Raw genomic sequence first — 24,512 nt, 5'->3', positions numbered from 1 at the left:
ATGACACATTTATACGATGTTAATATGATCACTTAATCTCCAAGCACTTATTTCTAGAAAAACTAGATGTTAAAAAAGCACCTCCTTTCTTTCTTAGTTAAAAAAAAAGAGCCGAGCAGAAAAAAAGAGGAAGTGCTCTTCACCAAAAAAACTTCTTCATTCTTCCTGTGAGACTGCAACTTGCTCACATCCGCGCCCGCTCAGACACTGAGGTAGGCATCTTCTCTGCTTCTCCTCTGTCAATTTGGTCATTTTTGAGAGCAGGATCTGATCATGTGTAAAACAAGCTAATGAAATGTTAAGGTCTGTACTGTATCTGTACTGTGTCTGTACTGTATCTGTACTGTAACCCGGACAATTGCTTCTCTCCTTTCATTTACCCCTCTGTTTCCACCATGTCACTCCCTTAAAGACGTTAACATGGAGGTCAATAACAGCAGTAACAGTCTGAATGACACGTACGATGATGACTATAGTGACGAGATTGGAGATGCATTAATCAAGGCCTGTGAACTGCAGAGTTATGACGACTTCACAGCAGCAAGTTATATCACTATCTGCTGCATCAGCCTCCTCGGGAACAGCGCTCTCCTTTATAGCCTGGCCCGCTTCGAGGACCTCAAGAGAGTCACCATGCTTTTCATACTCTGCTTGGCTATCTTTGACCTGTTGTTTACGCTGACGCTTCCCTTTTGGGCTGTGGATCACCTGAACCAGTGGGTCTTTGGGGACATTGCATGTAAGATCCTAACCGGGGCCTATTTCGTGGGAATTTACGGGAGCCTCATTCTGCTGACCGCCATGACAGTAGACCGCTTCTTTGCCATTGTGGTCCGAAGTCAGTGGCTGACCGGCAGGCGCAGGCGTTACTGCGCAAGAGCGGCTTGTGCAGGTGCATGGGTCATTAGTATAGGAGCCTGCCTGAAAGATGCCTTGTCCTCCAAGGCTCTAGTTATTGCTCACAGATACACCTGTACTGCTGACTCCTCTCAAGAGGAGGACAACACCGAGTACTACACGCAGCTCATCCTGCTCTTCTTCGTCCCACTGGCAATCATCATCTTCTGCTACGGCAAGATCCTGCACACGCTCATGTCGACCTCGGCCAAGCAGAAATACAGGACGGTCCTGGTTGTCTTGTGCATCGTCGTGGCTTTCGTAATCTGCTGGGGGCCTTACCACATCCTCATGATCCTGCAGGCTGCGTACAACCCAGAGGAATGCTGGAAGCAGGTTGAGCTGAACCAGGCCTACATCGCCTGCCGCATCCTGGCCTATTTCCACTGCTGCATGAACCCTATGCTGTACATGCTCAGGGGAAGGTCCCAGAAAATCCTGTCCAGTCTGTTGTTCTGCTCGCCTGAACTGAGGCATGCTCTGCGCAAGGATAGACACACCGAGCCCAGCCACTCCAACGTTGTCCAACAAAACTCGGTGGCTGTGGAGCGAGAGGGAAAGCATCAGAATGGAGTGGAGCTCAGACCACTTTAGGAGATGAGGACAATGGCTGAGACGACCAGCACCCAAAACGGGTACAACTCCTCATGTTAATAAAAGCTTTTGCAACGTGTGATTATGTGCAGCTACTGACTGACTGTACGCTTTGGCGTGGTTTCCAACAAATTGATGCCCACAGAAAAGTCAAGCATAGCCATTTATCTAGAGCCATACAAACATCTCTTGTGGGTTGTGGGTTGTGGGTTGGACCAGAGAAGACATATGATCTAATTAGTCTTGTCTCCTGCGCCTCTGACCACAAGTCTTGTAAGTCAATCTAGGTCAAGTCCAGGCGATTTTAAGAGAGGGATCTATTGAAGGTAAGAAGATCTAGAAGCTTGGGGTTTTTTTGGGGGGTAATTATTTCATAATCGTGGTGGTCCTCAGTTATCTTAAGAACCTGTCCTTTCAGGTTATATATCTCACCACTGATGGACGGGCCAAAAGTCTTCAATGGTTCCATAGACTCCTACACTGACTACACCTTCAACTACTCATATTCCTACGGAGTGGAGTTTCCCTCACCAGAGGAAGACGAGGGGCTGCAGATCGCAGGCACAGTCACTGCCGTCTTCTACAGCCTGATCGTCTTCGTTAGCCTCACAGGAAACAGCTTCCTGCTGTGGGTGCTGGTGAAGCACAGGGGCCTGGGGAGCTCCGCTAACCTGCTGCTCCTGCACCTGACCGTCTCAGACCTGATCTTCATCCTAACGCTGGTTCCTTGGGCGATCTACCACGTCTGGGGTTGGGTCTTCGGGGAGCTGGCCTGCAGGCTGTTCAGTGGAACCATCTTTCTGGGTTTGTACAGCTACATGATGTTCCTGACTTGCATGACGGTTCACCGGTACATGGCTGTGGTGCATGCATTGCGAACTTCATTGCTGGACGCTCACAGTGGGACATTCTACACCCATTTGACATGCACTATTGTCTGGGTGCTCTCAGCCAGTGGCAGTCTGTATGAAGTCCTTCTTTCAAAGACTGAAAACGGTCCTGACGGTTTGTCATGCATCCTCGCCGTTGAGTCAGTGAAGGTGGAGCTGATTGCCAACTATCTTCAGATTTCGGTCTTCTTCCTCATACCCTTCCTGATCATCACATTCTGCTATTCCCAGATCTTGATGACCATCCTGCGCTGTCAAATGAGGAACAGAGAGCACACTGTGTGGCTGATTTTGTGCATTGTCATAGGATTTTTCATCTGCTGGGCCCCTTACAACATTACCCTTTTCCTGCACTCACTGGGGATGCAACTGGGGATGGCCACGTTTTCCTGGAAAAAAGGTCTGGCCTATTCTTATTATATAACTCATATCATGGCGTACTGCCACTGCTGCCTTAACCCACTCATCCAGATCTTTGGCGGGGTAAGGTTTAGGAGATACCTGCGACTGAGCAGTGGCTTTAGCTATTTATCAGAGCGAGAAACGCCTGCCGCTGGACAGGCCATGACGGGTGTGTGATGGGTGTTGAGAGTATTTGCTCCAAGAAGCATTTGCAACAAACCATCCGATCAAATATGGACCTGATAAATTAGCCGCTCAAACTCTTATTGGCTTATTGTTCAGCTGTTGCTCAGATCTTACCCTCTTCATGTCCAGCCATTACATTTTGGTTTGATATGGGAAAAGTGCCAGATTGGTCTAAAGTGATGCAATCTTGTACTGTATTATAACTTTTACAAAAAATATGAATGAATGATTTTGCATAATTTATTTGTGTGTATAAGAGTATAAGTATAAGTGGATGCAATAAACAATAATGAATAAAATATCATACATCCTCATAACTGCTTTTTTATGTTTAGTTCGACAGTTTGGATAAGTATTGTGTTAAGATAATATCATAGAATATTATATATTTGCTGGCCACATTGAAGTCAATTTGTAAATATATAGTATATAGTTTACAGAGTGCAGTAAATGTAATGTTAGAGTTATTATTATTATTTTATATTTAAATTTAGAGACTATTCTTTCTTCATAAAATCAGACACACCAAACCTCACCAAAAGACTAGATTTAACATGATCAATTAAGTGATAAGAATAATAAAAAAAAAAAAATTATTAATAAAAAATTAATATAAACACAGCCACTATTGTTCAGCTACTGATCTTAACCCATTTATATCCAGCAATTACATTTAGTATGATATGAAGGTAAAAATGCCAAAATCATCCTACACAATCTTGTACAATGAAAAAAATAGCATGTTGAATTGACATTATTTAATTGTGATTAAAAGTGTTTTCATAAAAAAATAAAAGTGGTTTAATAATAATAATGAATAAAATATGTTACAGCTTCAACAATGATTTTTATATGTTTAATAGTTTGGACAAGATTTGTGTTACTATTATTTGATATAATAAAATGTATTGTTTAGACATTTAAGTGCATATGTAAATTCAAACAGCCGTTTATACAGACTAAAAAATTGGGATGATTCTATGGGTCTGTGACTGACAAGGGCCTAAACTGAGTATTTTGGAAGCACTGTTAGAGTTGTGGGGGCAGTCTAATATTTTTTTTTTATGGGACCCAAAATCTCCAATTCCCTGGCAGCACCCCTGTTTGCCGAGTGATGTAAATGTAAATGTAATGTTGATTTTTTATTATTATTATTTCATTTTCAAAATTTAATTTAAATTTCAAATTTACTTTTTTTCCTCGTTTATAAAATCAGACATGCCAGGCGTGACCAAAAGACTAGATTTTAATAAATGAAGTAAAAAAAACTCTTTATTGTTGTTTATCTGTTTAAAGAATGTCCTCAGATGTGTACATGGCCTTTTAAACTGAGTGTCTTTTAATATCAAATCTTCAAAAATTATAGTTCAGTATTTACATAAAAACATCTTTCCTAAGTTATAGAAGCCTAGAACCACTGGTGGTCCGGTTCATCCGTATAACCAAAAAAAAAACAACACTTTACGTGGTAACAGTGAATTGAACTGTTATTCGACTCTTTAAATGAATCGTGTTCTAATTCGGGGCATTTATTTCAGTGGAATAAACACACTTCAATCACTTGTTACTACATGAAGTATATTTTCTTTGGTTGAACGGATGAACTGCCTTATACTTATTACCAATGTAATGAGCTTTAGGTAATAAGTTTAAGGAAAAAGTATACGATTTAGCACAGATTTTACATTCGTTAAGGAATAATAAGCCATTAGTGTCCATTGATGTCCATCTGAAGTTTAAGGTTTTTTTGGGTTAGTATGTTCTCTGACCTTGCAGAACTGCAGATATTTTTTAAATTATAATTACAAATTATAATATATAATAATATTATTATATTATATTATATTATTATATTATATCATTAGAATTTGTCCAAAACCTGCAAACATATCCTTATTACCCAATATTAGTTACTGGATAATAAGCCTCAGTCCATTATTTGTCCATCAACATCTACATTTACTAATGAAATTTCCTCTAACTTAGAAGCAAAGCTAGCTTAGACAAATTCAGAGAATGTATATATATATATATCTCATTAGTCTTAGGGAGATTTAGGGAAATGCTGAGTTTAGTTACACTGAAACAACTGAAAAGGATATGAGAGCGAAAAGCAGATCTAACGACTGGGATGTTGCAATAAGAGAAAGTTTCCGAGCAGCGCTTTCTCCACCGGTCCAAAGAAAAAAGCTCAGGCTCGGCTGCAAGTGATCAAAAGTTCATTCTGCTTTACAGTAGATGGCAGCAGTGGTCTGAACCGCTTGGAGACACTGTGGGTTTAACAACAGAGAGAAATGCCAAGAGACATTCTGTATCTGTGTAGCTTGTGTTGAGTGCCTATAAGCAAATGTTGGGTCAATGCCCCCCAAAGCATGCTTAAAGCACATGAACAAGGAGCTTTAAAAACTGCTGGCATATTGAGTAGTCTAAGGTTGGTTTGAAGGAGGCTGAGGGGGGATAAACATCCACTTTCACTGCTGCTTCCAAAAGGCAATAGAGAATAGAGCTCAATCTGTGCTAAACAGTGCAGTAATGACCTTCCTCTCATTGCTGTGAGGCTATCCAATCAGATTTGTCCAGACTGTCGCCAAGATGTACAGATACATCGATCAGCCATAACATAGAAACCATAGAAATCACCTAATATTGTGTAGATCCCTTCCGTGCCACCATAACCCATGCTCTGCCCAGTCAAGACATGAACTCCACCAGGCCTCTGAAGGTGTCCTGTTACATCTGCCACCCAGACGTTTGCAGCAGATCCTTTCTGTAAGTTCTGTAGGTTGTGAGACGCGGCCTCCATGGTTCCCATCAGGGAGAGCCTTGGGTGGTTGTCCTTCCTCTGACCACTGCAACCTGCGAACACCCCCAGAAGACCTGCCTGACATTTTGGACATGTTCTGACCCAGGCCATCCATGAGCGGCTCTGATTCTTATGATTGCCCATTTTTCCTGCACCCTTTGACTGATGCCATTGGAGTCAGTTTCAGGTTTTAATGTTATGGCTGATTGGTGGAACTGGACTTTTATGCCCAAGGCTCAAGACGTTCACATTTTGCATGTCTGTTTTTTGTGGAGATGCTAATGAAGCTAATGCTACTGAATGGAACATCCACCGCCTTTGGTTCCGTAATGAAAAAAGAACATTTCAGTGATTCTTTAAAGAACCATTTTTGTAAATGCATGAATATGAAGAACTGCATACACCGCAATACACTTTCTCCACACTAAAAAAGAAAGGTTCTCCATCAGGTCCTTTAAATCATGCCATAAAAGAACCACAATCGCTTCCCTGAAAAACCTTTTTTGTAATGGTAATGAAGCTTTACATTAAGGGCAAGTTCTTTAAGCCTTTATAAGGTTCTTTATGCTCACAATCTCATTTAGAAACATGGTTCTTTAGTGAACCGAAGCTGATTCATATGTGGCATCTCTCAAAAACCCATAAATTGGTACAGAACATTAAGTGAAGCTTCTTCAGCTTCTTTTCAAGGGTTCCTCAGGTTCCTCACTTTCACAAATTACCAGACTTTTTTTATTTTGTAGCAAAATTTTTTGCACGAATTTTTTGCACGATGTTTAATAAATTAATGAAGCTAATTAACTCAAAAGTAATTCATATTTTGGTTTATTTTTAGGTTCAATTCTAAAAATAAAGTCCATCAGAGCTGAAGAGAGGAGCTTGTGGCTTTGTCTCTGCATTTTGTCCTGTTGTTTGGGGACATCAAGACCAATAGGACTCCGCTCTACATCTGATTAATGAAGTTATAATAACGTTATAATGTTAACCATAAAACCACGTCTGTAACCGTGCCAATTCCTGACAGTATGTCAGGGCTGTTGGATTGCAGTCCTGGGGCGCCTGTGCGCCGTTTTCCCTGCTATTACACTCCTGATTCAATAACACAGCAATTAGCAGACTGGGATTGTACACCCCAGCTTTATGAGATACGGCGCCTTCTTAATGTCTTAAAGCGGGTAATTAATAGACACACGGAGCGCGTTTTTCACCAGGCTTGCTCAGCCCACACTCTACCCAACTTAACTTTTAACCTGTACAGCTGCTCGCAAAAGTTGTAGAATTGCTTGTTAAATGCTTATTTGTTTGCAGAAATTACGCTTAGGTTACCTCATTTAATCCCAAATTTGTGCCAGCTGTGGGAGGACAGCCCCAAGACACATTTGTGGCACATGGCAGCCAGAGTGACTAACACTATGTGGAATAAAGTATTGGGACACCTGCTTATTCAGTGTTTCTACTGAAATCAAGGATATTAAAAAAGACTTTATCCAGCTTTTGTTGGAGTAATTGCCTCTACTGTCCAGGGAAGGAGGTTTTCTACTAGATTTAGGAGGAGCATTGCTGTGAGGGTTTGATTGATTGCATTCAAGAGTGGTAGTGAGGTCAGGATGTTGGATGATCACCACCCCACATCATCATCATCTCCAACTCATCCCAAAAGTATTGGATGGAGCACCAACCATCATGCCAGAGAACACAGTTCCTCCACTGCTCCACAGCTCAATTCTGGGGGGCTTTATACCCCTTTTACACCCCTTTAAGCCCACACCTGGCATTAGGTGGTGGCAGCGTGGAACCAATAGAATAGGTTTATGTTGATCTTCTCCAGACAGTCCTATTGTATTGGCAGTACTTTTCTACAGGAACTAGACATGCTGTGTGTGAGTGTGCATTTGCATGTCTGTGTCGGCAATGGGTGCAACCGAAAGGTAGCTGAATGCATTCATTAGAAGGGGTGTCCACAAATATTTGGACATATTGTGTACATCTGAGTCACCCTGGTATCACGCCTGACACATAACCATGCTACTAAAAAACTGTGCTGGCTAAAACGTACATATAGCCACGTTTAACTCGCTATGCAACCCCACGCTGCGAAGGCATTGTGGGAAATGTAGTTCGATAGCTGCTAGCACCATTTGCAGCATTGCGTGTTTCATAAGGGGTCTGATGAACACACGCTACCATTCGACCACATGGTTAAACACGTGTTCACGTTAATTACAGCACTGTGCAGTGAATTGCTAGCTAGCATTTTAGCTAACTAAAGCTAGTAATTAGCTAGGCAACTTTTATCTAGTAGTTATCTTAGTAGTTTATGTAGTTGACTTTAGCGTGGTTACGTTTCAGACGTGATACCAGGTAGAGAAAAAAGGGTGCTGAGTTTCATGAAAAGAACACCTCTCCAACTGTTAAGCACTGGGGTTGCGTTGCAGCCAGTGGCACAGGGAACTTTTCACTTTTTACTTTCCAAGAAAGGGTTTCATTAATCACCAGCAAACTCTGGAAGCAAACATCCCACACCATCTCTATAAAAAGCTGAAGATAAAGAGGGTGTTTTCTTCTACAGTAGGAAATTAGTATTTTTTCCATGATATGCAAAGTGTCTAAAAAAAGAGTCTAACTCTTGGCCATCAAATTTGATGATTGATTTCTCAATGTATTTGGATTTAATGATGATAGCAAGATTTAACAGATGATAAAAGAACCACGTCCCCTAAAAATGACACATTCATTTCTTATAAGGGTCACTACTGCGTTCGGCCTTGAATGCGCTACCTGTCGTTGATGCTGAGGTCAGTGGCATCATGAAACATCTAGAGCTGAAGCCTATTTTATAAATAGTTGGTGAGGAGCGTAGGAGGGTGGAGAATGGATAAAGCAATGTACCGCATCTGTTTCCACCTGCCTTGAAAGACATCCTCCTTCACTGTCTCCGTACCTCCCTGGCAAATGTGTTACTTAGGTTCGTAGCCAGGAGCTAAACAGCTGTTGTTTTCTACTCGACTGCGTCTCATCAGCCTTCTCTGCCCTCAGTACCCACTCCTCTCCTCTATTTTGGGGGGCTCCTTCTTTCTTTATTTACTTTTTTTCCCTTCATTAAGTCTGCAGTTACCAGTTATTGGTAATTATGTATTGAAGCTGATACCTAAAACCTTTACACTGGAAATAGCGAAGCCCTGAATCCCCCCAATTCAAGGTTTCACACATTAGTTAAATATACAGTACATTTAAGTGTGTGTGTGTGTGTGTGTGTGTGTGTGTGTGTCTTTCTGTTTGTAAAAACATTAAATATCATCATATTAAATAAAAATGAACCTAAATCAGTGACCAATAGTTCTATAATCCCATGCTGTATCCATCTAATTCTCTGCAGAATCTATTATCAGCCTCCTTTCACCCTGTTCTTCAGTGGTCAGGACCCCACAGGACTGACCACCACAGAGCAGGTAGGTAGTATTCGTGTGGTGGGTCAGCATTCTCAGCCCTGCAGCACTGACACTGACTGACATGGTGGTGGAGAGTGTGTTAGTAGTGTGTGTTGTACTGTTGCTAAGAAATACATATAAACATACACCATTCTGACTCACTATTGGTTTATAAGCGATCCATCACACCTGCATATCACGTCCCGTCGTTCTCCAGCGAGCTCACAGCAGACGTCTGTAGTCTAGTATGAAGACTGTGTCCGTGGCAGAGACTCAAGAGAGCTGCAGTGAAACGTCCCGACTAAGCCCCACATTTACATTCCAATAAAGCTTATTGATCACACGCCTCTGAAGTTTGACTTTCTGCAGCTTTACAGAACTTCTAGACAACGACTCCTCATATTTACCTCCATGAAGCTCATGTTAATGCTCAGTAGAGCACAGAGACGCTCCTTTAATAGAGCTGATATTACTGAAATGCTTCATTTTCAATGGGCAGATCAGATACATTTAATAGATCATTCTCCTCATTCTGGCTTTTAGAGAAATGGGTTTTTTTTGGGGGGGGGGGGGGGGGTAGTGCACCATAGACCCCTGTGGTGCGGCCTAAGCTTTCGGCCTTTGTTTTCCTTCCATTACTTTTACTTTTCTACTTGAAGTAGTTTTGAAACTGTGATGGCGTGCTAGGCCAGACCAAGATGGGATGACCACTCGCAGAGATGGAACTCAATGCAAGAGGGTTTATTCAACAAAACGAACATAGAAAGCAAGAGTACGAAGAACATGAGCAGCAATAAGAGGGCAAAACTGTGAACACAACCAGAACGTGAGAACAAAAATGGCGAATATAACAAACCTGGGACTGAAAGGAGTTGGGAGCTGAGCGGGCACTAGAGCAGCGCTCAATACATTGACAAGGAGAGCTGGGGAACCAGCAGCTAGACCAAACGGCAAGGCCGGCCAAACCTAAACCGGCAGTGTGCTGCTGCGAGTGTGGGTGGCCTTGCTGGGGCGTGAGTGACCTGAGTATCCAGACCAAAAGCGAGCGAGTCTCACTTGACACGTGAGTAACCAGGAAAACCTCCTCCTGAATGAGGGTGAATCACCTGAGCTGACCTAAACACACCTGAGACCAAAGAGGAACCGCAGGGCGCCCTGAAGGCTCCAATAGTGTCGAGACTCCTTAAGTACCCCCCAGTCCCAGGATGGTACATAAAATTACAAATAAAATGGCTACGTTTGTGCTGTAGACATCACGACCCCTTGTTCTGGCTTTATAGGTTGAGCTCCTGTAGTAAACAATAGGCCCAAGCCCACAATAGAGAGTTATTGAGTTTCTCTACAATGAACCAACCATTTCACACCAAAAGCCTGACCTACGGATAAGAAGACCCTTGGCTAAACGAATAGTTGAAATTATTAGCAGTAAGGTGTAAAAAACAAGGGCAGGTTTGACCAATTACACATAGTTAGACCAATTACACACCACCCACCAAACTGCTGACATTACAGTCACACACATAACCTTCCCCCTATAACACAGAGCTCACATCTTTTAGCACGATGTTTAAAAGCAGTCAGAGTACTCTTAATTACATCAGTTAGCTGTAGTAGTCTTTATTCAGATGCCTTTGGTGTCAATGAACAGGCTAAAGCTCCAAAGTGAAGGCAGCGAGCAGCAGCCAAGCAATCCAACAGCTAAACCAGGACCTAGGGCTCATATCTGGCCACCAGCTAGCTAACTATCCAGCTACACACAAGCATCCGTAAATAGTCTGAATTGACCTAAAGTCAGACTTTCTAATCTCAACTAAAATTAGCAAAATTAGCTACGCTAACACCAGTTAGTCAACTAGACAGAAGCCTAAGGCAACAGAGCTAGCTGGCATGCTAATTTACAAGGGTATAGAAACGGAAAATGACCAAACCACTTAACTAAAATCATACGTAACACAAGATTTCTACAGTTTTATGGCAAAACCAAGTAACACGGTGTTCATTGGCTGTGGTAAATTATATGTGGTTATTAATTCAGCACTTAGGTGAGGCGTGAATGATGCACATAGTTTTGGGCCTGTCTATTAAATCACATAGCTAGTTGATAAAAGGGGGTAAAGGTAGGATGGTTAAAGTATAGAGATCAGAGGTAGACACTGAGTATTTAATCGGTTCAAATTTTTGTCTATATGTTAAACCATCCCGTGTTAAATCTATCTAAATAGCACATTTAGCTTCAGTGGTGGTTTTGGATGGTAAATAAAATGGCTATGTTTGTGCTGTAGACATCACGACCCCTTGTTCCATTCACCACCACAGTACAGAGTTATTGAGTTTCTCTACAGTGAACCATTTCACACCAAAACCCTGATCTACGGATAAGAAGCCTCACTTAGGTGAGGTGTGAATGACACACATAGTTTGTAGGCCTGTCTATGAAATCACATAGCTAGTTGATAAAAGGGGGTAAAGGTAGGATAAGGTAGCATGGTTAGTATAGAGATCAGAGGTTCAAATTCTAGTCTATAGGTTAAACCATCCCATGCTAAATCTCTCTCAGCCAGTGTTTTTAAACTTTATGGTTACTGACCACTGGTTATTATTGTGCACACTCAGGTTCAGGAGGCCTGAATCTTTTATACTGTACAATTTGAAATAAAATCACAATCAAATTGTTTTAATGCACTGAAGGAGGAGGAGGAGGGGGTGGAGGAGGAGGTGGAGTAACCTTTACAGGAGCTTTGTCGTAATTCAGACATTTACTGGGCCTATTGTTTACTACAGGAGCTCAACCTATAAAGCCAGAACTACAGGAGTGCTACTGTCAATTGCTAAAAAAATAAAAAAACCTGTATAGTTTATGATGACGTTTCTATAGATTTCTATTTCACCGACATGGATGGTACAGAACCTAAAAGACTGTTTAATTGTATAAAAATAAAGCAAAACTGCATTTTTTCCTTTTTTCTACTTTATATTTAATCAAAATAATGTTAGAGATAAGTTTTTATTACTGGCCTTATTATTTGTTCTACTAATTTAGCTCCCAGAACATCATGTTCAGCCTCTGGAAGCTGACTCGAATGCTGCGGTTTATTAAAGGAATTTAAAATGCCAGGTGTAGATTTAATTGAGTCAGATACACATCTGTTCCTTAAAGGATCTTAGTTTTAATCTCATCTTTGTCATAACAACGTCCCTCCTCACCGTCGCTCAGTCTGACTGCTTGTCCGTAGGTCAGTCTGTGCAGCTGTTCTGCCTCGTTATTGATTACTTTAGATCAGTTTATCTCTGCGGGGGATCTGATGTAGCCATTCAGGTTGAGGCTGAGACTCAGGGGGTTAAGGCTATGGTTCAGGGTCGTTAATTTTGATAAGCCTGTCTATACCTGCCGAGCTTTTTAATGCAACATTTTATGACATTTGGTAACTTTACATTGGACATTTCATGATGAATGAACCAACAGAAATGGTCCAGAACTATTTTAGTGAAAAATTTTTTTAAGTCAAGATTAAAGGGGAAGTTCACCAGTTGTGTAAAATTGCTGTAAAATTACACAGTTAAGAAATACACAATGTCATTCAGAGCATTCTGGTGTGAAATGCTCCATTTTAGAGAAATTTGACCATGTCCAACTTGATTACAGTGGTGGTGAATGGAGCCAGATGTCTGAAGAGCGTAATACCTCTCAAAGCTACAATGTGTTATTAAACCAAAGTCTTATAAAACACTGTCTGTTGCCAAAGACATTGTTTTACAATAGTTGAAGGCTATGCTTCTGGTCCAAATATATATATTTAAAGCTTTTCGTGGCATTATAAGACAAAGTAGTAATTGAAAAACATATTTTTTTGGATTTCCCACTATTTTACCATCACCAATTTTACGTATATAACCTTATAAGAGGCACACTAGCTTCAGTGGTGGTTTTGGATGGTAAATAAAATGGCTATGTTTGTGCTGTAGACATCACGACCCCTTGTTTCATTCATCACCACAATACAGAGTAGGTGAGTTTCTCTACAATGAACCATTTCTCACCGAAACCTCACTCTGAATGACGTTGTTTACATTGTGACGACTGAATTTTCTGTTAAAACAGTGATCTAATGCTTTTTATCAAACACACTGTACCCAGGACATATGTACACACCACCACATACCTTATCTTATTTCATCCGCAAAACATTTCTGATAAGTCAATAAATAAATACATAAATAAGTGGACATGAGTGAGCTTAAACTGCACAGTGCATGACTAATGGTGGAAACATGTTAAAATCATTGCCGGAATGTCCTTGGGAAGACGAATGCATTTTTTCGGCAGAATAATTAACTTAATTAACAAATTTGCATGCATATTCATCAGGGCCATTGAAGTCTTTCCAGGGCCGGCTTGATGAAGGCAACTGCGTAATAACAGCCTCATTTACATTCTGTCTTCCATTGTCGTTTATGTGGCTCAGAGCACACAGGCTGGGAGAGGGCTAAAGTAGGCCTTCATGTATGCGCATACACCCCGCTGGGCGAGGCGGAGTAATTGATTGGCTATGCAGGTAGACGTAGGGATCAGGTCGGGACGGTTATGGGAAAGAGTCCACATTTCTGAGTGTGCCCTTCTGGAGGGTGCAGGGAGGGGATTTTTTGAGCCCTCCATACCCCCACCTCCCCACTCTCTGGTGGGCATTTTCTTGGCACAGCTCCAGCCTTGTAAATCTCCTGGGCTGCCAGGCTGCGTCGCGCTCCCTGATGGCTCTGCAGGGCAATCTTTAAAAGCAGTAAGGTGTGACGGCACCGAATGGCAGCTTGGAAGCCATGCCCGAGGATAGTGGCACTCTGTCACCCGTGGCACCTTCAAATGGCATTGTCATTTCTATACGTAAACATATATATATATATATATATATATATATATATATATATATATATATATATATATGCACCCATAGATGATTATGTCTGGACTCTAGATGGTTTCCCCGCTAACTTCATGTCGTTCCTCCAATTAGCTTGTTTATTTACAAAGCACTGCAGGCAGGTATGTGATGCAGTAAGTAATTAGATGCCGAGATGAGACGCTGGCATGCTTTAAGTCCTGGATATACTGTGCCTTCATCCAACCGTAGTCTTTTGATTAAAAACCTCCTGCTGACTTCACATAATGTCAGAGAAAAATGTAAGGAAACATTCCAGTTGATCTGCCACGCTTTCAAAAGCAGTGCAATCTGAATGTGTTATGGAAGTTATGGAAGAACATTCACAGGAGCCAATGACTATGAAGGCCTTTAGAGGTGTTATTCTGACACCACCAACAACCTGTCATGTAAAACGCTGCCACAGCAACTTAGCATAGGAACGAAAAAAAAAAAAAAAACAGGCTGAGAACAAGCAGGCAACAATAACTAAACAAGTATTACCCACACATACACACACACACACACACACACACACACACACACACACACTCATTCTCAGAGAAGTTTGTATTCCTGTCGTTGTGAGGAAGTGCTGCACTGTTCTAAATACTAAACACTCCCAAAGCTAGCCTCAGGTCTTTGGCCTTGATCACTTTAAAAAAAAAAAAAAAAAAAAAAAAAGTGTCAAAATGTCCATGCTTTCACCATGCTCGGGACATCTGGTCCCCATATTGTGCTAAATACACACGCACCCACACGCAGATATACACACATGAACCCTCCCCAAGTTTGAATTTAAACACCTTTCTTATCCAATATGTCGTAGTGCCATGAAACCGTGTTAGGAGTAATTAGCACATCGATACATTTGCAAAAGAAAAAACATCAAACCTGTGAAAGTCTTGTTTCTTTCTGAGCGCCCCGGATCCACCTGCACCTCCCCAACATGCACATACTCCTGCTTGTTTTTTTTTATTTCTTATTAATAATCAAATTGAATGTTTATTTTTGAGTATAATAAGTATGCACATGTATTCGTATGATTCATAGTGAAGTAGCTGATTGATGTTGCCATGATGACGGATATAACATCCTTTGTGGCACATTACAGTTTTGAGAAATATGTATTATGAGATACACAGCACACTTATTCTTATTACATATAGCTGCTTATATTTACTATGTAATATAATTTGAATATGTGATTATTACAAATGGATACATACACACACACAAACACACACATATATGTATAGAATATAGTATTGTTACATATGGATACTCACATGTCCAAACCAAACCTGCTATGTTCATATTTTGACTTTTTAATTTATTAATTTCAAAAATGTTTACATTTATGCCCTTTATATTGTGAACATATGAACGGAAATGCTCTAAAACAGCTTAATTATTTACTTTTAAATAATTTTTGGCTTTTCCTCCACTATATTGTGGTAGATGGATTTGTACCAACAGAGACAATGTTGCACGTATATAATATATATGGGACATAGTATTATTAAAAATAGGTACTTGCACATATATATTACATGTGACATATATTATCAGTATATGTAGATACACATAATACCTCATATGCATTGTATATGTGTACCTATAATATATATAGTATAGTATGTGTAAGTGTAAATATATTTTTTGTCATTACACATAGGTACTTGTATATATTTAATACATATAGGATATAGTATCATTACATATAGGTACTTGAAAAGTGAAAAATAGGTGATTTAGGTGCAAGATCATCAGAGAGGGGTCCGACCTTTCATTTTTCTTGTAAGCAGATGAATCAGGGATCTATTAATATATTATGAAGCTGAACTACGCCTTACAGTTACTGTGAAGGCACCAGGATGGCCGAGTGGTTAAGGCGTTGGACTTAAGATCCAATGGGCAAATGCCCACGTGGGTTCGAACCCCACTCCTGGTAGCTTTTGTGGCTTAAGAGAGAAACTACAAGCTAAAGTGCAAATTTGATTTAAAGGCGTGTTCAGAAATTGCGCTGCTAAAGATAATCAGAGCGGGATCCAGTCCCTCAAAGCTCTTGTAAGCAGATGGATTAGGGAACCTATTGTGTTGTAGCCATGTTAAACTGACCATAGGTAGTCTAGCTTGCATTCAAGTAAGGCTCCCATTGGCCAGTCAAAAACCTGCTAGCTAATACTGAATGAAAATATTTCTGGTGTAATTCTGCTGTATTTTAGAGCTGAACTAGAAGTAAATTAGCAGTAATGCTGAGCTGACCACAGATGCCATTCTTCAAAATGTTGCTAATAGTGATCAGACAGCATGAGCATTTCTCAAATATAGACATTGTAATCACTGACTACATATATAATAAATATAGAATATAGTATCATTACATATAGGTACTTGCACATATATAATACACGTAGGATATAGTATCATTACATATCTGTATGAACACATATATAATACATATGGGATATTATGCTTAGGTATTATGCTTAGGTAACTCATATATAAAACACAAGATAAATTATTATCACATTTAGCACATATATAATACACATGGAATATTGTTTAATAACATACACTATATGGACAAAAGTATTGGGACACCTGCTGAAATCAAGGGCATTAAAAATACTTAATCCTACATCTGTTGGAGTAACTGTCTCTACTGTCCAGGGGAGAAGGCTTTCTACTAGATTTTGGAGGATCATTGCTGTGAGGATTTGACTGCGTTTAGTGAAAAGAGCATTAGTGAGGTCCGGATGTTGGATGATCACCAGCCCACCCCATCCCAACTCATCCCAAAAGTTTTGGTAGGAATCATTTAAGAGACCACAGTTCTTCCACTGCTCAACAGCTCAATGCTGAGAGGCTGTATACCCCTCTAGCCTATGCCTGACACTAGGCATGGGGCCTTTAGGTTCATGTTTATTTATCTGCTCCAGAGAGTCCTATTCTATTGGCAGTACTTCTCTACAGGGACTAGACCAACTGTGTGTGTGAATTTGCACATCTGTGTCAACAATGGGTGCAACTTAAAGTAGCAGAACACACTCATTAGAAAGGGTGTCCACGAATATTTGGACATGTGGTGTTGGTAGTAAAATTAGGGTGGGTTGGGCTGTGCCGGCGTTAGGGTTTGAGTACTGATTTAACCTGTCCTAAAGGTTTCAATGAGCCATAAATACAGTAATAATGTGACCACTGCTTCCTTCCTTCCTTCCTTCCTTTGTTTGTTGATTAATGCATTGCGATACACACTCCTTCCCCTCAAAGCCATTAATCCAAAGCTGAATTTAAAGCTACCACCCTGGAAGGCCACATGGTGTATCGTTCAACTGCGAGAAAAACAATAAAAGCAACTTCAGATTTTCTGCTTCGCTTTGCTGGAAGTACCGATACATTCGTTTTTATGATCTTTACATAAAAAAGGCAGAGAAAGACTGTGTAAGTGTGTAAGTGTGTGTGTGTGTGTGTGTGTAAGTGTGTGTGTTCTTGTTTCTTGAGACGGTTATGCGGCAGCGTTTGATGGCACTATTGATGACAAAGTTGTGGAGAAAGTCACAAAGCCACAGAGGAATTTGATTACCTTCATCCATTATCCGCACAGTGAGCGACAGAGAAGCTCGCCATCTGTCATCCGTTTCATTTGCATCGTCAACACCTGCCCTAGCTGTTTACGACTCTCTCTCTCTCTCTCTCTCGCTCTCTCTCTCTCGCTCTCTCGCTCTCCCAACCCAGATTTTTGCTTCTAACAAGCTTATAATGAAATAATTTATGTTTTTCTTTGTTTGTCTTTATAAATATAGTATCATCCTATTTAAATTGACACCCGCAGTTTACGCAGGGGACTGTTTTCACACCTTGGGCTTTGAGAATTCTTTGACAGAGAGGGGAAAGTGCATTTTCTCACATCATTCAGGGTAATGTATTTTACTCCAGTCACTCTAGTTTATCCTCTACACTGCCCTGGGGTAGCGAGTGGACCCATACCGCATTTGTCTGGACATATACCATCATCACCGCCATATACATCATAAAGGATTGGGCCTATATATTTCACAATAGTGCATATCTCTGCTGTCCAAAAAAAAACATGCATCTCCTTTTGTTTGAACCTTGTAGCTGCTCTGAACACTGGGTACATAGTTCTGGATGAATGAGTTGGAATAAGCTCTTTTTCTACATTGACTTCCATTCAAAGGTAAGATTATTTTGGCCTTCTCCTGTAAAATTCCCATTTATGGGAATAATCCTAATAGGACTTATGTAGATTTTCCCATTTTGGCATCTTGGACTGTTGATGCATCAAACTCATTAAAGAAACCATAACAAGCTACCAGCAGTTAAGTTAATATGAATCATAAATCATAAATAATTATTTATGTGAATATTCTTTCAGACTTGAAATTAAATGATATGAAATTTAGCAGCTCAACATTGCCTCTGACATTAACATGAACACCAGCTTTATAAGTTCTCAATTAGGCTCCTTACCGCAATCATAATGATGCTACCAGGAGTGGGGTTCGAACGCAGGCATTTGCCCATCGGATCTTAAGTTCAACACCTTAACCACTCGGCCATCCCGGTTGTTCATTGCCTCTTCATTGTTGGAGCACTCAAACGGTTCTGAAGTGATCAGGGTTCTGTATGAAACCACTGCCTTTACTAAAGAACCCCTGAAGAACTTCATTTAACTGTGTTTATCTTTTCAAGTTCTGAAGTGTCAAATCTAATGGTTCAGGTGTTAGACTTAAGATCCAGTATGTGAATGTCAAGTCAAGTTCAATTTATTTGTATAGCTTTTTACAACCATCTATACTGTTGAACTGGGGTCAAACCCCACTCCTGGTAACTTCTTGTGGCTCAACAGAGAAACTATTTAGGAGCAAGATCATCAGAGAGGGGTCCAATCTTTCATTTTTCCTGTAAGCAGATTGATCAGGATTAATATCAGGATATAATATATTATAAAGCTTCCAGAAATCCACCAGGATGGCCAAGTGGTTAAGGCGTTGGACTTAAGATCCAATGGGCAAATGCCCACGTGGGTTCGAACCCCACTTTCTGTTAAACTGGGTTCAAACCCCACTTCTTGTGGCTCAACAGAGAAACTACAAGCTAAAGTGCAAATTTGATTTAAAGGCATGTTCAGAAATTGTGATGTGGACGATAATCAGAGCGGGATCCAGTCCCTCAAAGCTCTTGTAAGCAGATGGATTAGGGAACCTGTTGTGTTGTAGCCATGTTAAACTGACCATAGGTAGTCTAGCTTGCATTCAAGTAAGGCTCTCATTGGCCAGTCAAAAACCTGCTAGCTAATACTGAATGAAAGTAATTCTGTTGTATTTTAGAGCTGAACTAGAAGTAAATTAGCAGTAATGCTGAGCTGACCACAGATGCCATTCTTCAAAATGTTGCTAATAGTGATCAGACAGCATGAGCATTTCTCAAATATAGTCCTTCTAATCACTGACTACTAGGTTCTGTGAGTTGTTTACCATGATTGGTCCAGTGTTTTATTTAAAATGGCAAACAACACAGAACCGTGGAGGAGTTGGATAGCATAGTGGCTAGCACAATCTTACTGCATAGAGAAAATGTGGAGTTTAAGTCTAACACCTGAAGATAAACACAGTTAAATGAAGTTCTTCAGATTTTATAGTAAAGGCAGTGGTTTCATACAGAACCCTGATCACTCCAGAACCGTTTGAGTGCTCAAACAGAAGAAAACATCTGGAAGAAGTTCCAGCTCTCATTGTCTACAGTCATCCAGCTGCCCAGAATAACACTGATAGAGCAACCAGGATGGCAGAGAGGTTAAGGCATTGGACTTAAGATCCAATGGGCAAATTTACGTTTACATTTACATTTATGGCATTTAGCAGACACTCTTATCCAGAGCAACTTACAAAGTGCTTTGCTGTTTACCCAAGAAAACCTTAGCTAGTTAGAATAGACTTATAGTTCCAAGATACCTTTAAGCTTAGACATTACTAAACACAAGACAATAAGGTGACCATAGTACTCTAGTCAAATGCCCTCGTGGGTTCGAGCCCCACTCCTGGTAGCGTAGTTATGGTTGAGGTGAAGAGCCTCAGGTTCAAGAACATTTTTCAGAACTATATGGAACCTCTTTCGAAAGAATATTTACATAAAACATTTTTATGGTTTCTGATTCATATTAACTTTAGAATTCAGTGGATAAATGCATGTATTAAAACACCACTGCTGGCAGCGTTTGATGAGAAATAAAAAAAAAGCCATGCTCAGCTCTACCAGAGCCCACCAAGGAACAAACACCAGCTCTCAGCCTTGTGGTTATTTACCCATTGGATCTTCAGTCCAACACCTCAACCACTCAGCCATCCTGCTTTTGGGTTCTTTCTTTGGTTCTGGGCAGCCAGATGACTGGACACAACAAGAGTTAACATCTGGAAGTGGTACCAGCTCTCAATCAGTCATCTGGCTGTCCAGAAAAAAGACAGTTGAGCAGCCAGGATGGCCAAGTGGTTAAGGAGTTGGACTTAAGATCCGATGGGTGTTTGCCCACGTGGGTTCAAACCCCACTGCTGGTAGATTGTTTGTGGTTGATGGGAGGAACCTGATGGGTGGATCCTAAAGCTCTCTATTAACATCATAGGCAGTGTTGAGCTGTGTAATTCTCAATATCTCTGCTGAACCTCTTTTGGCCTTAACCACTCTGGCATCCTGGTTGTTCATACTCTCTTCATTGTTGGAGCACTCAAATGGTTCTGAAGTGATCAGGGTTCTGTATGAAACCACTGCAAAAGCCAGTGTTTGAAAGTCAAGTCAAGTCAGATTTATTTGTATAGCTTTTTACAACTGTTGTCGTCACAAAGCAGCTTTACATAATTAGTAATTAGTAAAAGACAGAAAAAAAGAAATAACGTAAGAAGATATAAAAGATCAAAGGCCCCTTAGTGAGCAGCCAACGGCGACAGTGGCAAAAACTCCCTCAGAGCTGGAGGAAGAAACCTTGGGAGGAACCAAGACTCACAAGGAGGACCCGATCCGTCCTCCTCTGATCAGATTTATTAATAAATTATTGATAAAAGTTAACAAACCATCTATTCTGTTAAACTGGGTTCAAACCCCACTCCTTATAACTTCTTGTGGCTCAACAGAGAAACTACAAGCTAAAGTGAAAAAATAGGTACTTTAGGAGCAAGATCATCAGAGAGGGGTCCAATCTTTAATTTTTCTTGTAAGCAGATTGATCAGGGATCGATTGATATAATATGAAGCTGAACTAAATCAGGTGCTTGCAGAGAGCCACCAGGATGGCCGAGTGGTTAAGGTGTTGGACTTAAGATCCAATGGGCGGTTGCCCATGTGGGTTCGAGCCCCACTCCTGGTAGCTTTTGTGGCTTAAGAGAGAAACTACAATCTAAAGTGCAAATCTGATTTAAAGGCATGTTCAGAAATTGTGATGTGGACGATAATCAGAGCAGGGTTCAGTCACTCAAAGCTCTTGTAAGCAGATTGGTTAGGGAACGTTCTGTTGTCGCCGTGTTAACAAACACCAAGCTCTAAGCCATGTGCAGATTTACCCATTGGATCTTCAGTCCAACACCGCAACTACTCAGCCATCCTGCTTTTGGGTTCTTACTTTGGTTCTGGGCAGCCAGATGACTGGACACAACAAGAGTGCTTAAACAAAGTAAACATCTGGAAGTAGTACAAGCTTTCATTGTGTCCAGTCACCCGTCTGTCCAGGAAAGACACAACTGAACCGCCAGGATGGCAGAATGGTTAAGGTGTTGGACTGATGGCTGAATGGCTGAATGCCCTCGTGGGTTCAATCCCCACTCCTGGTAGATTGTTTATGGTTGATGTGAGGACCCTGATAGGTGGAGTGTTGAGCTACTAAAAGGATGGATGTCATATCTCAGTTTCTGTAACTTTGAATCAGAGAACACTTTTCAGAACTATATTGAACCTCTTTTGAGAGCACTGGAGAAGTACGTAGTGAACCCCACTCCTGGTAGCATGTTTATGTTTAAGGTGAAGAGCCTGATTGAGAGCATCTCAATCTTATCCACTGGATCTTAACCACACAGCCATCATGATGTATCATGTCCTTTAGTTCTAGGCAGCCACATGACTGTGGACAAACAGAGCTGGTACTTCAAGACTTTTTCTTTGTTTAAGCCCTCAAATGGTTCTGGAGTGATCCATAAGAGAACCATTGCTTTTACTACAGAACTCCATGTGGGTTGCTTTCCCTAAATCTCACTACTTTTTATCATCTTAAGCCCAACAACCTTAACCAGCGGCCATCCTGGTCACTTATTAGCCTTTGTTCTGGGCAGCCAGGTGACTGGATACATTGAGAGCTGGTACTACTTGTTTCTTGTTGCTGAAGCAAACTCAACTCTCCCAGAAACCACCTAGAGGTGAATGTTAGCTTCCGTTAGCTCTAAACATCACACCAGGAGTGGGGTTTGAACACACAGGAGCATTTGCCCAAGTCCAACACCTGGTGATGGGCACTACTTCCAAACGTAACTCTTTTTTTAACCTTAGCATGTAGTTCCTCCCTTAAACCAAAAGAAAATACCAGGAGAGGGGATCGAACCCACGTGGGCAATTGCCCATTGGATCTTAAGTCCAACGCCTTAACCACTCGGCCATCCTGGTTGAAGTCAGCACTCCTATGTGCGCAATTATTCACTGAATTCTAAAGTTAAAATACTTCAGAAATCATAAACAATGTTTTGTGTAATTATTCTATGATCCTTTTAGCAGCTTATCACTGCCTAAGCATTGCCTTAGCAAAACAAAGACCAGCTTTACACGCTCTCAATCACCTCAATCATACACATGCAACCAGGAGTGGGGTTCAAATCCACGTTGGCAACTGCTCATTGGATCTTAACCACTCGGCCATCCTGGTTGTTCACAGCATTTTGTTCTGGGCAGCCAGATGACTGTAAACAATGAGAGCTGGGCCTTCAAGATATTTTCATGATGGACACTACAGAACCCAATGTGGGCTGCTGTCCCCAAATCTCACTGCTTTTGTCCAAAGCCAGCTCAATTTTCTCAGAAACCGCCTAAAAAGACAAACAAGCATCAGAAACTTAGATGTTAGTGCACATTTATTCACTGAATTCTAATGTCAATAAACTTCAGAAATCATCATTCTTTCAGCGGAACAGTACATACTCCGCCAGTGCTCTGCTATCAGGTCACTCATTTCAACCATAAATATGCTACCAGGAGTGGGGTTCGAACCCACGTGGGCATTTGCCCATTGGATCTTAAGTCCAACGCCTTAACCACTCGGCCATCCTGGTTGCTTTCAGCTGCTTGCTTACTTGCTTAGCTACTTGCTAACTATGGTTCTAGGGATGTTCATTTAATGAGCTTTCACTTCCTAAAATCTTGTTGCAGTTCTGAAGTGTCTGAAGTGACCTTTGATTTTCTCTCTGCAGGGAGACTGTTATCCACTATGCTGTCCAACTCTACCATGTTGAGTCACCATTGTCTTGCAAGTTTACAAAATAGCTTGACCAAACATGCTTACATGCATTGAGAAGTTACAATGCTTCTAATTGACTAAACATTTTTCACTAAACAATAGCAGCCTTACTTGAACTGAAGTCAGACTCTCTCAGCTCAACACTACTGTCCATATTATAATGCTAATGCAGTCTGATCACTGTTAGCAGCCTTTTTAACTGAACTATGGCAGTTAGATTATCTTTGGTCAGTTCGGCTTTACTGCTAGTTTAGCTTCTAGCTTAGCTCTAAAACATAACAGATTTATCCCGGTCATACTTTCATTCACTATTAGCTAGTAGGTTTCTGACTGGACAATGGGAGCCTTCCTTGAATGCAGGCTAGGCTATCTTTGGTCAGTTTGACATGGCCTCCAGTGTAATATTTAGTTCAGCTGTATAATAGAGGACATTTCCTAATCAATATGCTTACAAGAAAGAGCAGTGACTGGATTCTTCACTGATTATCTTCAGTATCACTGTTTATGATCCTTCCCCTAAAACAGCTCTTTTAATATTTTAGCTTGCAGTTCCTCCCTTGAACCAAAGAAGCTACCAGGAGTGGGGTTCGAACCCACGTGGGCAATTGCCCATTGGATCTTAAGTCCAACGCCTTAACCACTCGGCCATCCTGGTTGCCCTGAAGGTGACAATGGGTGAACAGATGACTGAAACAGTCAGAAAGACTAAAGTTCAAACTGTTTCCAATATAAGCAGACAGACACACTGATGACTGAAGCTACAGCACTAGCATATTTATGCTACATTTTTAGTAAAGATTCTTATCCAGAGTAATTCATGGACTGAACCTTGGTAACATTATTCAAATGGGGAATTGAGGAGAGATCAGGATCTGAGTTTAGTCCTGATTA

At 40.9% G+C, this 24,512-nt stretch overlaps 2 protein-coding genes and 7 non-coding genes across 9 annotated transcripts; 6 read left to right on the top strand and 3 right to left on the bottom strand.

Moving 5' to 3' along the window:
* The first annotated feature begins 121 nt into the window (after positions 1 to 121).
* On the top strand, positions 122 to 1,491 carry xcr1b.2 (chemokine (C motif) receptor 1b, duplicate 2). The gene is made up of 2 exons (XM_072668707.1): positions 122 to 212; positions 413 to 1,491. The coding sequence occupies exon 2, from the start codon at positions 421 to 423 to the stop codon at positions 1,489 to 1,491; it is 1,071 nt and encodes a 356-aa protein (XP_072524808.1). The 5' UTR covers positions 122 to 212; positions 413 to 420.
* A 241-nt stretch (positions 1,492 to 1,732) lies between these two features.
* Positions 1,733 to 3,286, top strand: xcr1b.3 (chemokine (C motif) receptor 1b, duplicate 3). The gene is made up of 2 exons (XM_072668708.1): positions 1,733 to 1,817; positions 1,910 to 3,286. Exon 2 carries the CDS (start codon positions 1,929 to 1,931, stop codon positions 2,958 to 2,960), a length of 1,032 nt encoding a protein of 343 aa, XP_072524809.1. The 5' UTR covers positions 1,733 to 1,817; positions 1,910 to 1,928; the 3' UTR covers positions 2,961 to 3,286.
* Positions 3,287 to 15,981: 12,695 nt separating this feature from the next.
* On the top strand, positions 15,982 to 16,064 carry trnal-uaa (transfer RNA leucine (anticodon UAA)). Its single transcript has one exon. It is a non-coding gene; the product is annotated as a tRNA-Leu (tRNA).
* A 3,038-nt stretch (positions 16,065 to 19,102) lies between these two features.
* Positions 19,103 to 19,185, top strand: trnal-uaa (transfer RNA leucine (anticodon UAA)). Its single transcript has one exon. It is a non-coding gene; the product is annotated as a tRNA-Leu (tRNA).
* Positions 19,186 to 20,608: 1,423 nt separating this feature from the next.
* On the top strand, positions 20,609 to 20,691 carry trnal-uaa (transfer RNA leucine (anticodon UAA)). The gene has a single exon. It is a non-coding gene; the product is annotated as a tRNA-Leu (tRNA).
* A 720-nt stretch (positions 20,692 to 21,411) lies between these two features.
* trnal-uaa (transfer RNA leucine (anticodon UAA)) lies at positions 21,412 to 21,494 on the top strand. Its single transcript has one exon. It is a non-coding gene; the product is annotated as a tRNA-Leu (tRNA).
* Positions 21,495 to 22,694: 1,200 nt separating this feature from the next.
* trnal-uaa (transfer RNA leucine (anticodon UAA)) lies at positions 22,695 to 22,777 on the bottom strand. Its single transcript has one exon. It is a non-coding gene; the product is annotated as a tRNA-Leu (tRNA).
* A 576-nt stretch (positions 22,778 to 23,353) lies between these two features.
* trnal-uaa (transfer RNA leucine (anticodon UAA)) lies at positions 23,354 to 23,436 on the bottom strand. Its single transcript has one exon. It is a non-coding gene; the product is annotated as a tRNA-Leu (tRNA).
* A 757-nt stretch (positions 23,437 to 24,193) lies between these two features.
* Positions 24,194 to 24,276, bottom strand: trnal-uaa (transfer RNA leucine (anticodon UAA)). The gene has a single exon. It is a non-coding gene; the product is annotated as a tRNA-Leu (tRNA).
* Positions 24,277 to 24,512: the final 236 nt, after the last annotated feature.

The sequence above is a fragment of the Salminus brasiliensis genome, chromosome 23 (genome assembly GCF_030463535.1).
Source record: "Salminus brasiliensis chromosome 23, fSalBra1.hap2, whole genome shotgun sequence".
Lineage (NCBI taxonomy): Eukaryota > Metazoa > Chordata > Actinopteri > Characiformes > Bryconidae > Salminus > Salminus brasiliensis.
This window is presented reverse-complemented; position numbering and strand designations above follow the sequence as displayed.

Excerpts from the sequence above, each read along its gene's own strand:
- xcr1b.2 (XM_072668707.1), top strand. The coding sequence starts at position 421 with ATGGAGGTCAATAACAGCAGTAACAGTCTGAATGACACGTACGATGAT.
- xcr1b.3 (XM_072668708.1), top strand. The coding sequence starts at position 1,929 with ATGGACGGGCCAAAAGTCTTCAATGGTTCCATAGACTCCTACACTGAC.